Source organism: Hypanus sabinus, chromosome 8 (assembly GCF_030144855.1).
Source record: "Hypanus sabinus isolate sHypSab1 chromosome 8, sHypSab1.hap1, whole genome shotgun sequence".
Classification (NCBI taxonomy): Eukaryota; Metazoa; Chordata; class Chondrichthyes; order Myliobatiformes; family Dasyatidae; genus Hypanus; species Hypanus sabinus.
Window position 1 is genome coordinate 2222212 of NC_082713.1, and position 16299 is coordinate 2238510.

The 16299-nt window shown below is 42.1% G+C and overlaps 1 protein-coding gene across 1 annotated transcript in view; it reads left to right on the top strand.

The window, feature by feature from the left end:
- LOC132397897 (transmembrane 9 superfamily member 2-like) overlaps positions 1-16299 on the top strand; it is a 91098-nt gene that overhangs the window by 34340 nt on the left and 40459 nt on the right. The window contains exon 5 of the mRNA XM_059976681.1: positions 14386-14515. Within this exon, the coding sequence (XP_059832664.1) occupies positions 14386-14515 (130 nt within the window). The remainder of the gene's footprint in view (positions 1-14385; positions 14516-16299) is intronic.

The following is a 16299-nucleotide window of genomic DNA, read 5'->3' on the forward strand; positions in this document are numbered from 1 at the left end:
ACAGGCCCTTCGGCCCTCAAGAAATATAAGGTTGTTAAAGTAAACGAGAAAATATGTGCATGCTGGAAATCCAAGCAACACACACAAAATGCTGGAGGAACTCAGCAGGACAGGCAGCATCTATGGAAAAGAGTAAACAGACAATGTTTTGAGCCAAGACCCTTCATCAGAACTCACAGCAGTTGATAGAGTAACTCATAGTTGTTATAAACGGTGATTTTAACTTTCCACATAATGACTGGGAATCCCATACTTTAAAAGGACTAGATGGGATAGAGTTTAGAACAGGGGTGGGCAAACTTTTTGACTTGAGGGCCACAAAGGGTTCTAAAATTTGACAGGGGGGCCGGACCAGGAGCAGATGGACGGAGTGTTTTGGTAATACACCTCATAAGAGAAAATAAAATATCATGGGATATGTAGAAAACATGTGCTTTAATTTCAATTGAAAATGAACAAATGCATTACAACAAAATATCTGTCTTTGAAGTCCCATGGTATTTAGCTATTTATTGAAATGACTTTTAAAACACTGAAAATTAAATGAATAAAATACAGCTTTTTTTAATAGTAACAGTTATTATTTTAAAGCACCGAAAATTCTGTTATCCTTCAAGATATTATCATCATCACTCTCCTCCTGACTGTCTTTATTTCAAAAACGGTAGGAGATGCAGGTCTACTTGTCCTGCTCCTTCTTATTCAATTGTCCCCTGAGCCAAAACTCAACAACGACCCGCACAATGACAGAACAGTGAGAGCGCGCCAGTATGCGGAGCGCGTTATTTGATCTGGAGCGCATTTTTTATTTTGAGAACATACGTGCACCTGCGCACTACTCATGTCCATCACTTAACAGAAATGACATGTAACATGTAAGGCTTATTGAAAAAAATATTTTCAAATGCATTTTTTACATAACACAACGAAGAAACTTATTTTTAATTTCAGTGGGAACAGTGTTGTTGGTCTCCCTTTTTAGCCAAAGTCTGGATTTAGTTTTGTTGTGGCGATTCTCAGGATGGATCTCAGGTGTTGGTCAGTTAGCTTGGATCTGTGGCTGGCTTTGTTGATGTTCATGACGCTGAACGCCTGTTCACACAAATAGGTCGAGCCGAACAAAGACTAAAGCGCAAATGTGGAGTAATACGCTGCACCTCAACAAAGGTCAATGTGTAGCGGTGTGCTACATGCAGCGCTAAAATTACGACACGGAGTCGGTAACTGCAGTCGAAGAAAAAAACTTTATTCGAAATCCCCAGCCTCACTTTTAAGCCTCCCTCAACCTGCCCCCCCTGCGCAGAGGCTCCAAAGCTCTGTGCTCGCAAATCCCCGCAGGCTATCTCCCTTCGCCGGAGCGCTGGCTAATTGTGAGCCGGTTCGGATGTGCCAGGAAATGGGTCGCCACAAACGTATATAGAGTGCGTCATCTATTGGGAAAACGCCAGAATTGCGGGGAAAAACCGTTAACAAGGTTTATTAATATAATTTCATCAAGTTCTGCGGGCCGGATTAAAAAGCTTAAAGGGCCGCAGTTTGCCCATGCCTGGTTTAGAAACATAGACGCATAGAAAACCTGCAGCACAATACAGGCCCATAAAGTTGTGCTGAACATGTCCCTGAAATTACTAGGCTTACCCATAGCCCTCTATTTTTCTGAGCTCCATGTACCTATCCAAAAATTTCCTAAAAGACCCAATGGTATCCGCCTCCATCACTGTTGCCAGCAGCCTATTCCACGCACTCACCACTCTCTGCGTAAAAAAAAAAACTTACCCCTGACATCTCCTCTGTGCCTGCTCCCCAGCACCTTAAACCTGTGTCCTCTTGTGGCAACTATTTCATGCACTTGTGAACTTGTCTAATTCGGAAACATTTGAGGTTTAACTGAACAAGCTAAGTGCTTATTTCCCTATTGCATTTTTGCTAGTGACAGTATTGTTTTTCAGGCCCTAGGTTTTTATGTGACTCCCATTGGTAACATTAAGAACTCTATCCTCCCCACAGAGTCATGATAGTACAGGTGATGACCATTCTGCCTGTTGTGTTTAGAGTCATGGAGCACTACAGCACAGTAATGGGCTTTGTTGCTCATCTAGTCCATGTCAAATAGTTATTCTGCTCAGTCTCCTATTGACCCACACCTGGACCATAGCCCTCCCAACCATGTACTTATCCAAACTTCTCTTAAATGTTGCAATAGAATATACATCCTCTGGTAGTTTGTTCCACGCCCACAGGAGGGTCTGTGGGCAAGAATGAGTTTCCCAGATGGTATGCTTCCTCCCGAGTGCCAGTGTCTGGGATATCTCGAATGGAGTCCTCGGCCTTATTAGGTGGGAGGTTGAAAAATCAGAAATCGTGGTCCATGTAGGTACCAATGACATGAGTAGGACGAGTGACGAGGTTCTGCATAGGGCGTTCAGGGTGTTAGGTACTAAGCTAAAGGACAGAACCTCCAGGGTTGTAATCTCAATATTGCTACCCATGCAATGTGCTAGTGAGGCGAGAACTAGGAAGATTATACAGTCTAATACATGACCAAAGAGTTGGTGCCGGAGGAAGGGTATAAGATTTTTGGGTCATTGGGATCTCTTCCAGAGAAGATGGGACATGTACAGAAGGGATGGTTTGCACCTGAACTGGAGTGGGACTAATATCCTAGAATGCCTACAAGATGGCTTTTTAGAGAAGCCCATGGTTGAGCCCACTAGAGGATCAGCTATTCTAGATTGGGTTTTGTGCAATGAACCAGAGCTGATTAGGAGCTTAAGTTTAAAAAAAATCTCTTGGGGGCAAGTGATCATGATATGTTTGATTCACCCTGAAACTTGAGAAGGAGAAGCTATAGTCAAATGTATCAGTATTACAGTGGAGTGTAGGGAATTACAGAGGTATGAGAGAGGAGTTGGCCAAAATTGATTGGAAAAGAGCACTGACAGGGATGATGGCAGAGCAGCAATAGCTGGAATTACTGGAAGCAATTCGGAAGGCACAGCATATATACATTCCAAAGAGGAAGAAGTATTCCAAAGGGAAGATGACACAGCCATGGTTGACAAAGAAGTCAAAGCCAACATAAAATCCACAGAGAGGGCATATAGTAGAGCAAAAATTAGTGGGAAGTTGGAGGATTGGGAAGCTTTTGAATATTATTGGCTAGCTTACTTCTATATTCTATCTTTACCTCCTTAATGAATTTTTCAGTGCCTTCTTTTGGTTTTTAAGAGGATACCAAAAGTTTCTTCAGATTCCTAAAGCATAAAAGAGAGGCAAGAGTGAATATTGGACCACTGGAAAACAATGCTGGAGAGGTGGTAATGAGGAGAAGGAAATGGTGGATAAACTGTATAATTATTTTGCATCAGCCATCCCTGTGGAAGACACTAGTAATATGGTGGAAATTCCAGGTGTCTGGGGTCATGAAGTTACCATTACTAGAGAGAAGATTCTTGTGAAACTGAAAGGTCTGAAGGGAGGTAAATGACCTGGACCAGATGATGTACACCCAGGGTTCTGATCAGGTGATTGAAGAGATTGTGGAGGCCTTAGTAATGATCTTTCTAGAATCACTTGATTCTGGAATGGTTCCAGAAGACTGGAAAATTGCATATGTCGCTCCATTCTTCAAGAAGGGAGAGAGGCAGAAGAAAGGAAACTATAGGCCAGTTTGTCTGACCCCAGTGGTTGGGAAGATGTTGAAGTCGATTGTTAAGGATGAAGCCTTGTGTATTTATAGGCACGTGATAAACTAGGCTGTAGTCAGCATGGTTTGCACAAGGGAAAATCTTGCCTGACAAATCTGTTGGAATTATTTGAGGAAATAACAAGTTGGAGAATCACTCAATGTTGTGTTCTTGAATTTTCAGAAGGTTTTTGACAAGGTGCCACACATGAGGCTGCTTAACAATTCACAAGCCCATGGATAAAGTAGTGGCTGATTGGCAGGTGGCAAAGTGTAGGAATGAAGGGAGTCTTTTCTGGTTGGCTGCTGGTGACTAGTGGTGTTCGACAGGGGCCATTGTTGGGACTGATTCTTTTTACTTGTCAATGATTTGGATGATGGAATTGATGGCTTTGTTGCAAAGTTTGCAGGTGATATGAAGGTAGATGGAGGTGCAGGTAGTTTTGAGGAAGTAGAGAGGCTTCAGAAGGACTTGGACAGATTAGGAGGATCGGCAAAGAAATGGCAGATGGAATACAGTGTGGGGAAGCATGTGGCCGTGCACTTCAGTGGAATAAATGAAAGGGTTTACTATTTTCTAAATGGAACGAAAATACAAAAAATTGAGGTGCAAAGAGTCTTGGGAGTCTTTGTGCAAGATTCCCTGAAGGTTAATTTGCAAGTTAGTCTGTGGTAAGGGAGGCAAATTCAATGTTAGCATTAATTTGAAGAGGGTTAGAATATAAAAGCGAGGATGTAATATTGAGACTTTATAAAGCATTGGTGAGACCTCACATGGAGCATTGTGAGCAGGTTTGAGCCCCAGATCTTAGAAAGGTTGTGCTGAAACTGGAGACAGTTCAAAGGAGGTTCACAAAAATGATTCCAGGATTGAATGGCTTGTTATATGAAGAGCGTTTGATGACTATGGACCTGTATTCAGTAGAATTCTGAAGAATGAGGGGTTACCTCATTGAAACCCATTGAATGATAAACAGCCTTGATAGAGTGGATGTAGAGAGAATGTGTCCTATGGTGGTAGAGGCTAAGACCAGAGGATACAGCCTCAGAATAGAGGGGTGTCCTTTTAGAATGTAGATGATGAGAATTTATTTTACTTAGAAAATGGTGAATTTGTGGAATTCTTCACTACAGGCAGCTGTGGTGGCCAAGTCTTTAGGCAGAAATTGATAGATTCTTGATTGGTCAGGGCATGAAGGGATACGGAGAGAAGGTAGGAGATTGGGGCTAAGAGGGAAATGGATCAGCGATGATGACATGGCAGAGCAGACTCGATGGATCCAGTGGCCTAATTCTGTTCCTTTATCTTTCGGTCTTATATTAAACCTGAGCCTGAAGTTAAAGGTATATTACAGGTGTGCTCTGCTTACTGTCCATTCGGACAACGTCCGGTCCGATCACATATAAGTCTGTAGTCACAATCGGAGAATGTGACGTAGTGAACGTAACCAGTCTCGTGCATCTCTTGAGTGTAGTAGTGTTAACTCTCTGTTTAAATTTCTTTCGAAAATATAAAGTGTATCATGGCTTCCAAACGCAGCAAAACCACTCCTAGTGATAGCAGCAGCAAGAAGCGAAGTATAAAATATGGTGTTCACACAACATCCAAATCACATAACGTCCGATTTCACAGAATGTATCGTGGACGTCAAGTGACGCATATCTGTAATGTAATGACTATGTTGTGTGACAGGAAGAGGTAATAGTTCACAAGAGCATTGCAGCAAGTAGCTCCTAAAATAAAAAAATTGATCCTGTTTTGAATGAATTGGTGATGAAGCTAGTCATTTAAATATGGTAATTATGTGGATGGTAAGTTGGAGACATACTGGCCAATTAGATTAGGAGGTGTCATGGTCGATGAGCAATGGCAAATATTTTTAAAAATTATGGTGCATCGGTGAAAGGAAATAGACGGCTATGTGGGAGGGAAGGTTTAGATTAGTGGTCACCAACTTTTTTTAAGGCCACGATCCCCTACCTCGGCCATAGTGAAAGGCAAGATCGACCTACTAAATCATTCAGAGAAAAAACAGCTCATATTGTACTTCCAACTTGAGGCCCTTTATTTGGGCTAATTGTATTTTAATTACATAAAATGCCTTTGTCAAACTTTCAAATTAATTCAACCAAGAAAACACTGTAACTCGCATATCAAACAGGCCATAGTGGCATTGAGCTCTTCCAATAATGCCTTGAATAAGTGGTGCTGAAGTGCTTTTGCTCGAATCAAGTTTATCAGTTTGACCACCGGTGTCGTTACATGAGAAAAGTCCACTACCTTCCCAGCCAAGGCCTGCTGATAAATCACACGGTGATAATCCAGGAAGTCAGGAAAATCGGGGTCATTACGGCACAGTGCTATAAAACCAACGCGCACGCTGTGCATTGCTGGGGCCCTGTCAGTAGTAATTGCCACCAGTTTATGAATGGGGATGTAATTTTCACGGACATGTTTTTAAAACTCATTGTAAATATCCTCACCTCTCGTTCTCTCCTTTAAGTGCAAAAGAGTGAGGAAGTCCTCCTTTGTTGTAAAATCCTGGAAGGCCATTCTGACAAATACAACAAGCTGAGCTGTTTGCATTACATCCAGGGATTCATCGAACTGTCGTGAAAAATATTCACAGACTGACAAGTCCTTTAACATTTGTCGATCCACATCCTCTGAGCAGCACGTTTGCTAGGCCTTCAACCCTAATTTCAGCTTCTCAACTTTCCTGGTATTAGTAAACTGTTACTGAGACGGTAGTATAAGTTTCAGGGGATACGCACACTAATGACATCACTGTTTTTGTTTTCCATTTCTTTTACATTTGGGGAATGCTGGAATTTAAAGGGGGAGAAGTGTTGTAATGTGAGCATTATAAAGATAAGTTAATACCATTTAGGATCATGGTAATATAGCAATACTCCTGCTACAAAAAGCTGTTTGTAAAGAGAGGTTGTTTCCGGGGTTGTGGGGTTTTCCTTCTGGTCTTTCCTGCCCGGTGCGCATTAGTGAAAACTTCTGTATGCGAATATCATTTTACTGTCCTAGATAAAGTTGTTCCTTTTGGGCATGAAGTTGTCGAGTGGTCCTTTTTCAAAGTAGATGTTACTACATATTTGCATCAAAAGGTTTATCAGGCATAATGTATTCGTATATTTTCATTTTTTTTGGGATCTAGTGGGAAAGTCTTAAAAATCGACTGGTTGGTGACCACTAGATTAGATTGATCTTAGGGTAGGTTAAAGGGTCAGCATGACATTATGGGCTGGAGAGCCTGTACTGTGCTAAGTATCGCTATGTTCGAAATATTGCTAATTCTCAATAGATGGACATTAAGATTCTATTGGCAAAATGATTGTCCCTTTATAGGTGAAGTGAAAGATAGTATTAGGCTGAAAGAAAATGTTTATAAGGTTGTAGAGAACGCCAAGTCTGAAGATGTGGGAGAATTTTGGGAAGAAAATAAACAAGAATTTTTTTCTTAATCTGATATTCAAATACATAATAGAGAGCAAGGAGTTTCAGTAAAGGTTGTTCCCTTTGCAGCCGAGTTGAGTTTTAATGGGGGAAAGAAAATTAAAAAGACAAACATTTGGAATGTTATTGACAGTACAAAATATAAACCATTCCAAATATCAAATTAATCAAGGGACAAAAGAATGAGACACTTCAAACAATTAATTTAATACAAAGCTGAGTTGGGTAAATTTTGCCTTAATCTAGATAACTGGCACAAGAATCTAAGTTGATGGGAATCTGAGAAAAAATAAGTTGCAGAGCTAAAGTGGAATGAAAGGATGAGGAATAAGACTGATTTTTTTGATAACCAATATGGACGACTGACCAAGTGCTGCTTCCTGGGAGTATTAAGAAAAAAAGTTGTGGAGCAAGCTGCCAGCGTAAGTGGTGCATATAGGCTTGATTTCAATACTTAAAGAGAAGTTTGGACAAGGGTGTAGGTATGATCCAGGTGCGAATTGATGAGACTGGGCAAAATAATATGTTTGACATGGACTAGGTGGGCTGAAGTGCCTGTTTCTGTGCTGCTAAGCTCTATAAATCTAAGTGTTAATTTTCAGGATTGCAAACTTGTGACTAGACAAGTGGATCTGAATCAGTGTTAGCAGTGTGTCAGTACAGCTTCAACTGGAGCAAAGGAATGAAGATGTTGAAATTGTTTGCGCATTAGAATTAAAGAATGATTTTAGTTGAAGTTTTGAGTTTTTCACCTTGATTTTTTTTTACAACTCTTTAACCTTTACTTCCTTCCTTGTCAGCTCTGATCAAACTGCTAACCAGTAGTAGTTTCGGTCATGCACACGTTGTCAGCTGTGGATGTTACCTGGTCATTAGTGTAAGCTGAGACTGGAAACATAGAGCCAATGTTTTAATGCAGCCACATGATGTACAGGTTCATGTGGTTGGACCAACAGTCAGAATTAGGTAAATGAGTAAAATAGTGTTGCTTATTGTCCCAAAGCTTGATGTACAGAGTGCAGGTTTCAATTGTATTCAAATCAATCAAAAAATTAAAAAGTGGCATCTTTTTTGCATTGCCAGTTAATTAGTATTTCTAAAATAATTGGAGGTACATATTTTATTGGTTAGATAAGGGAGAATTGTGGAGAAACAGCATGGAATAGGCCCGTCTGGCTCTTTGAGCTGCAGTGCCCAGCAACCACCAACAACCCCTGATTTAATCCTAACCTCATCATGGTACAATTTATAATGACCAATTAAACATCTTTGAGCTCTGGGAGGAAACCAGAGCACCTGGAGAAAACGTGCATTCCACAGGGATAATGTACAAACAGAAGATGCTGGGATTATCTATTTTTTAACTTTTCATCTGTTTATTTATTTTTATTCATTCATTTACGGGATGTGGGCATCACCAGCTAAGCCATCCCTGAAATCTGAACACCTATACTAGCATGGAGTACCATGGTAATGTATGAAATACATGACACCTTTAACAATATGGAAACTTGAGCACAATTTGCATGTTCCAGGGCCCAGGTGTTTGGGTTGGGGAATACAAAATGCTTGAACTGAAAGGTCACTGTTACTTAGCTCAGAACAGCTGAAGCAGATGAGGGACGGTGAGTATCCTCCATTATGTCAGGCGGTATCCAGCTCAAAGCCTCATAATTAATAGGTATAATTCAAAGGGGCAGACATCTTTAGGATGTATAAAGGTGGAGTGATGACATCTTAATTGTGTGCATTATGATACAGAGATTGCAAATGCTGGGATATGGAGCAAAAACAAGTTACTGGAAGAACTCATTTGGTCAGGCAGCATCTGAGGAGACAAAGGGTTAGCTGACATTTAGGCTCAAGACGTAATGTGAATGAGAGTGCAAAGGGGAGGTGAGCAGTAAGTGAGGTTGGAGCTGACAAGTATTGGGTAGAGTCATATGGGTGTGGGAGGGGTGAAGATTAGCGCCTGAGGCTGCCGGGTGATTACATATGCTGCATGTTATGGACCCTGATAGAGGAAGGTTAAAAGTGGAACCAGACAAGTCCATAAGACCATGAAACATAGAAGCTGAATTAGGCCAATCAGCTCATCGAGTCTGTTCCACCATTCCATCATGCCTGATTTATGACCTCTTTCAATCCCATTTTCCTGCCTTCTCTCTGTAACCTTTGATGCCCTTGACTAATCAAGAACCTGTCAATCTCCACTTTAAATATACCCAGTGACCTTTCCTCCACAGATTCACCACTCTCTAGCTAAAGAAATTCCTCCTCATCTCTGATCTAAAGAGACTTGCCTCCTGTCTCCTCTAGTCATAGAGTTTCCCAACTATAGGAAGCTTTCAGTATTCAGTAGGTTTTAAGTGAGGGTCGTTAGACAGATGGGAATAGACAATAGACAGTAGGTGCAGGAGTAGGCCATTTGGCCCTTCTAGCCAGCACCGCCATTCACTGTGATCATGGCTGATCATACACAATCAGTACCCCGTTCCTGCCCTCTCCCCATATCTCTTGACCCTGCTATCGATAAGAGCTCTATCTAACTCTCTCTTGAATGCATCCACAGACTCGGCCTCCACTGCCTTCTGGGGCAGAGCATTCCACATATCCACCATTCTCTGGGTGAAAAAGTTTTTCTGCATCTCTGTTCTAAATGGCCTACCCCTTATTCTTAAACTGTGGCCTCTAGTTCTGGACTCGCCCATCAGCGGGAACATGCTTCCTGCCTCCAGAGTGTCCAATCCCTTAATAATCTTACATGTTTCAATCAGATCCCCTCTCATCCTTTGCAATTCCAGTGTATACAAGCCCAGTCGCTCCAATCTTTCAACATATGACAGTCCCGCCATTCCGGCGGGAGGTGAATAGAGGAGGAGATAGGAATTAAGTTGACTTTGTGTGCGTGATAGGCAGATGGAACAGGGGATTGGGGTCCATGGGATTATTGGAAAGCAGAAATGCGTGTGGACTTGGGTGGATCAGGAGGGAGAGAAAAGGGCAGGGAGCAGGTTATTGGAAGCTGGAAAATTTAGTGTTCGTGCTGTCCGGTTGTAGACTACCCTGGTGGAATATGAGGTGATGTTCTAGTTTTGGGTTTGGTCTCACCCTGGTTAATGGAGGTAGTTGAGGACAGGCAAGTGGTGTGGGAATGGGGACGGAGTTAAAATGACTAACAACTGGAACTTCAGGATGGCCTCAGTTGGCAGAATATATACATTCAGCAAAGTGGTTGCTCAGTCCGTGTTTGGTTTCACCAGTTTTGAAGAGGCTACATCGAGAGCACCAAATGTGATTTAAAAACAAGGTGAAATCTCTGCCCCACTTCGAAGGGTTGTTTAATGGCCCTGGATGGTTGTGAAAGAGGAGGTAAAGAGATGGGTTGCACCCTACTGATGCAAGGGAAGGTTCCTGGGGATAGGGAGAGATGAATAAATGTGAGTGGACCCTTTTGAAAGCAGAAAGGGGTGTGGAGAGAATGGGGTGATTGGTCAGCAAACAATCTGCTGGAGGAACTCAGCAGGCCGAATGATATCTGGAGAAATTAACTTGGCATTTCTGATTGAAAGCAACACACAAGATCCTGGATGAACTCAGCAGGCCAGGCAGAATCTATGGAAAGGAGGAATGTTGACATTTTGGGCCAAAACTCTTCGGCAGGACTGAGTTCCTTTGTGTTCATTTCCATTTCTGATTGAAACCCTGCATTGGGACTGAGAGGGGAGGTGGCTAGTGAGGAAGGATTTGGAGGTGATTGGTGAACAGAGGAGGGGCGTGTGATGGGCAAGTAGGGGAGAGGAGCGGGTAATGTTAGTGGAGGATGGTTGCTGGAAAGAGTGGTTGGAATGTCTGCAGTAGACTGGGATTTCTTCAGCAATAGTTGCATAGAATGTGTCTGTTTTATGTGTAGATAGTCACAAAATGGTATTCTAATTAAAGCACACGATTCTAGGAATATATATAAAATAGAGAGTAAGGGATTGATTAGGAAGGATGTGAAGCCCACTAGAGTGTGCAGAAAAATTGAGAATTCCAGAATCAGGAATGGTTTTTGTAAGGTTGTATAGGAAAATTAGGAGCTATTATTGAAGCAAAGAAATTGGTTTGGTACAACTTCAAGTAAGTTTATTATCATAGTACATATGTAGTATATCATCATATACAACCCTGAGATTCATTTTGATGCAGGCAATCATAGTAAATTTAAGAAACAATAACTTCAATGAAAGACTGCACCCAACAGGATGGACAAATAACCAATGTGCAAGAAAAAATCAAACTGCAAATAAAGAAAGAGGGAAAAAAGAAAGAATAAAAAGAATAAATAAGCAATAAATATCAGAACATGACTTGAAGAGTGAGCCCATGGGTTATGGAAACAGTTCAGTGATGGAGGCGAGTGAAGTTATCCCTTCTGGTTTAAGATGGTAGAGGTAATAACTCTTCCTGAACCTTGTGGTGTGGGTCCTGAGATTCCTGTACCTCATTCCTGAAAGTAACAGTGAGGAAAAGGATGGTGGGGGTCCATGATGATAGATGCTGCTTTCCTGCAACAGCATTCTGTGTAGGTGCTCTGGTGGGAAGGGCTTTATCTGTGATTGACTTTTGTAGGATTTTCCATTCAAGGGCATTGGTATTTCCATTTCAGGCTGTAATGCAGCCAGTCAATATATTCTCCACCACACATCAATAGAAGTGACATGCTGAATCTTCACAAACTTCTAACAAAGTAGAGGCGCTGCCATACGTTCTTAGTAATTGATGACACTGAGAAATTTAAAATTGCTGACCCTCTTCACCTCTGATCCCCGATGAGGATTGACTCATGGACTTCCGTTTCCTCCTCCTCTAGTGAATAGTCAGCTGTTTGTTTTTGCTGATGTGTGAGAGGTGGTTGTGGCACCATTCAACCAGATATTTAGACTCCCTCCCATATGCTCACTACTTTTGATTTGGCCAATGACAGAGGTATCAGCAGCAAACTTAAATATGGCATTGGAGATGTGCTTAGCCCGCAGCCATAATTGTAAAGCCAGTAGATCAGGATGCTAAGCACACAGCCTTGTGCACCTGTGCTCATAGTGATCTTGGAGATGTCGTTGCCAATCTAAACTGACTGGGGTCTGCAAATGAGGAAATTGAGGATCCAATTGCACAAGGAGGTATTCAGGTCAAGGTCTTGATTAGTTTTGAGGAGATGGTACTATTGAATGCTAAACTGTAGTTGATATATGCATCTTTGCTGTTCAGGTGTTCCAGGGTTGAGTGAAGAGCCAATGAAATGGCACCTGCTGTGGACCTGTTGCTCCTGCAGGCAAATTGGAGTGGATCCAAGTAGCTTCTCAGGAAGGAGTTGATACTATCACAATACTATCCTCTTGAAGCATTTCATCACAGTTGATGATAGAGGCAGGTTACCACGTCCTCCTTTACACCAGTTTAATTGAAGCCAGCTTGAAGCAGGTGTTCTGACTGCTGTTAAAGATATTGGTGATCATTTGGGGCAGTCGACCTGCACAGGTGTTTGGTATTGGTCAGGTAGCCTGCCTGGGCTAAGTGCTTTCTGTGGGTTGTAATGGGAACAAGCTCCCAATGGCGTGCACCTCAAATAGCCTTCAACTAGCTCCTGGCCTTCGTGCATGGCTTAACTACTAAGCTTGGTGGAACAGTTTCTACTGACAGGAGAAGCGGGAAAAGGCAGGTTACTGGTGTCTTAAAACTAGTCGCTTCATATAGATGGGGCTTGTCAGCTGTGATTGGCAACTCATCTAGGAGAAGGAAAACTCTGATCTCAAACCTTTGCTGCCTTACGGCTATACTCACTCATGGGGGAAGATTCTGTAATAAGCCTTGAGGGAAAAATCTGGAGCTGGAGACCCTACGGCAGTCATACATTGAGGTCAATGCTGACTGCCAAATCCTGTGATGCTACTAGTACCAAACTGTATCGGTTTCTGTCATTTCTTTGGGTTCATCAGATGTGTGAAGAGGGGGAGCTTGCTCTCCATATCATACTGCCCAGACTTGTGTATCAAGACAGCTAGGATGCAATATCCATGTTCAACTGACCGATGGAGGTCCTCACCTCACCCTCCTGAAAGATGAGTAAATTATGATTAGTGAAAGCAAACAGAACGAGTATATTTTTAACATTTTGGGCAAAATATGCAATGGGAAATGTGTATGTGTATTAAAACAAAGTGCAGGGGATAGTTATGAAATGTTCAATGGCTGGAAGGGTGGTTTGAGTAAAACAAGTTGGTTGTCCAGAATTTGTAGAAATGTAGAGCAGAGAGAGGTTCCGTGAAATTTTCTGAAGTCTACAGTTACATGTTTTTTATCAAGTTCCATTCATCTATCCTCACTGCCTGGTTAAGCAATGCCATTGTTTTAGAATTCTCATCCTTGTTCACTAATCAATTATGACATGGTCCATCCTTGTCTCAATAACCTCCAACTGTTAAATTTTAATGGTCATCCAGTTGTGCATCCCTGAGTTTAGTCACCACCTTTCACAATCCTCTACTTTTCCTCCTTTTACAATAGTCCTTTGCTTACGCTGTCTTCTATCATTTTATTGCTTTGTGTCAGAATTTTAGTATTAGACTTTATGTGGTCGCATTCCTGTGTAGCAACTTCCATTGCTGCTTGACCTCCTGAGTTCCTCCAGCATTGTGTTTGTAGTATCTTTCATTTTTCCATCTTTAAGTGGGCTATATAAATACCTTTTGCTAGCTAATTCAAACAAAAAGTAACCCCATTTTTATCTCTCACACACACAAGAAGAGATTCTGTGGATGCTGGAAATCCCGAACAAAGCACTCAAAATGTTAGAGGAGGTACTCAGCAGATCAGGCATCATCCGTGGCAGGGTTCCCAACCTGAGGTTTATGGACCCGTCGGTTAATGGTAAGGTGCCATGGTATAAAAAAGGTTACAAACCCCTGATCTATGGAAATGAATAACCATTCAATATTTTGGCAGAGATACTTCATCAGGATAGATGAAGGGTCTTGGCCCAAAATGCTGGCAGTTTATTCATTTCCATAAATGCTGGCTATGGCTGACCTGTTGAGTTCTCTTAGCATTTTGTAGGTGTTGCTGCCAATCAATATTTTTAGAATTCGAGAACATTTCCAGGATCTCCTGCATTTCATCTTGTTTTTAATCTTAATGTTTTAACGTTAATGTGTAATTTATAGCATTGTTGGTTTTGTGCCTTTTGTAGGATCATTGATAACATGCCTGTCACATGGTGCTACGATGTAGAAGATGGCCAAAAGTTTTGTAATCCGGGATTTCCTATTGGATGCTTCGTTACTCAGGATGGCCGTCCAAAGGATGCTTGTGTCATCAATGTAAGTTTTGCTTGAAACAAGTGCACGTATTCGAATAGTAGACAATCATTTTCGTTAGGGTTAGGGTTAAGGTTAGGCAACCCTAACCCTAATGGCGTGTTAATCAGATTAATAGACAATAGACAATAGGTGCAGAAGTAGACCATTCGGCCCCTCGAGTCTGCACCGCCATTCTGAGATCATGGCTGATCATTCACTATCAATACCCAGTCCCTGCCTTGTCCCCATATCCCTTGATTCCCCTATCCATCAGATATCTATCTAGCTCCTTCTTGAAAGCATCCAGAGAATTGGCCTCCACCGTCTTCCGAGGCAGTGCATTCCACACCTCCACAACTCTCTGGGAGAAGTTTTTCCTCAACTCTGTTTTAAATAACTGACCTCTTATTCTCAATCCATGCCCTCTGGTACTGGACTCTCCCAACATCTGGAACATATTTCCTGCCTCAATCCTATCAAATCCTTTAATTATCTTAAACGTTTCAATCAGATCCCCTCTCAATCTCCTCAATTCCAGCGTGTACAAGCCCAATCTCTCCAATCTCTCTGCGTAAGACAGCCCTGCCATCCCAGGAATCAACCTAGTGAATCTACGCTGCACTTCCTCAATTGCCAGAATGTCCTTCCTTAAACCTGGAGACCAAAACTGTACACAATATTCCAGGTGTGGTCTCACCAGGGCCCTGTACAAATGCAAAAGGACATCCTTGCTCTTGTACTCAATTCCCCTTGTAATAAAGGCCAACATTCCATTTGCCCTCTTCACTGCCTGTTGCACTTGCTCATTCACCTTCATTGACTGATGAACTAGGACTCCTAGGTCTCTTTGCATTTCTCCCTTACCTAACTCTACACCGTTCAGACAATACTCTGCCCTCTTGTTCCTGCTTCCAAAGTGGATAACTTCACATTTATTCACATTGAATGACATCTGCCAAGTATCTGCCCACTCACCCAGCCTATCCAAGTCTCCCTGTATTCTCCTAACGTCCTCTTTGCATGTCACACTGCCACCCGGTTTAGTATCGTCAGCAAACTTGCTGATATAGTTTTCAATGCCCTCATCTAAATCGTTGACATAAATTGTAAAGAGCTGTGGTCCCAATACAGAGCCCTGTGGTACCCCACTAGTCACCTCCAGCCAGTCCGAGAAACACCCATTCACTGCTACCCTTTGCTTTCTATCTGCCAACCAGTTTTCTATCCATGTTGAAACCCTGCCCCCAATACCATGAGCTCTGATTTTACTCACCAATCTCCTATGTGGCACCTTATCGAATGCCTTCTGAAAATCTAGGTACACAACATCCACTGGCTTACCCTCATCTAACATCCTTGTTACACCCTCAAAAAACTCCAACAGATTAGTCAAGCATGATTTGCCCTTGGTAAATCCATGCTGGCTCGGCCTAATTCTATTACTGCCATCAAGGTGTGCCACTATTTCGTCCTTAATAATGGACTCAAGCATCTTCCCCACGACTGACGTTAGGCTAACAGGGCGATAGTTCTCTGTTTTCTCCTTCCCTCCCTTCTTGAAAAGTGGGATAACATTAGCCACTCTCCAATCTTTAGGAACTGATCCTGAATCTAATGAACATTGGAAAATGATTACCAATGCATCCGCAATTTCCTGAGCCACCTCTTTTAGAACCCTCGGATGCAGACCATCTGGACCCGGGGATTTATTAGCCTTCAGTCCTATCAGTCTACTCATCACAGTTTCTTTCCTAATGTCAATCTGTTTCAATTCCTCTGATATCTTATGACTCTGGCCCATCCAT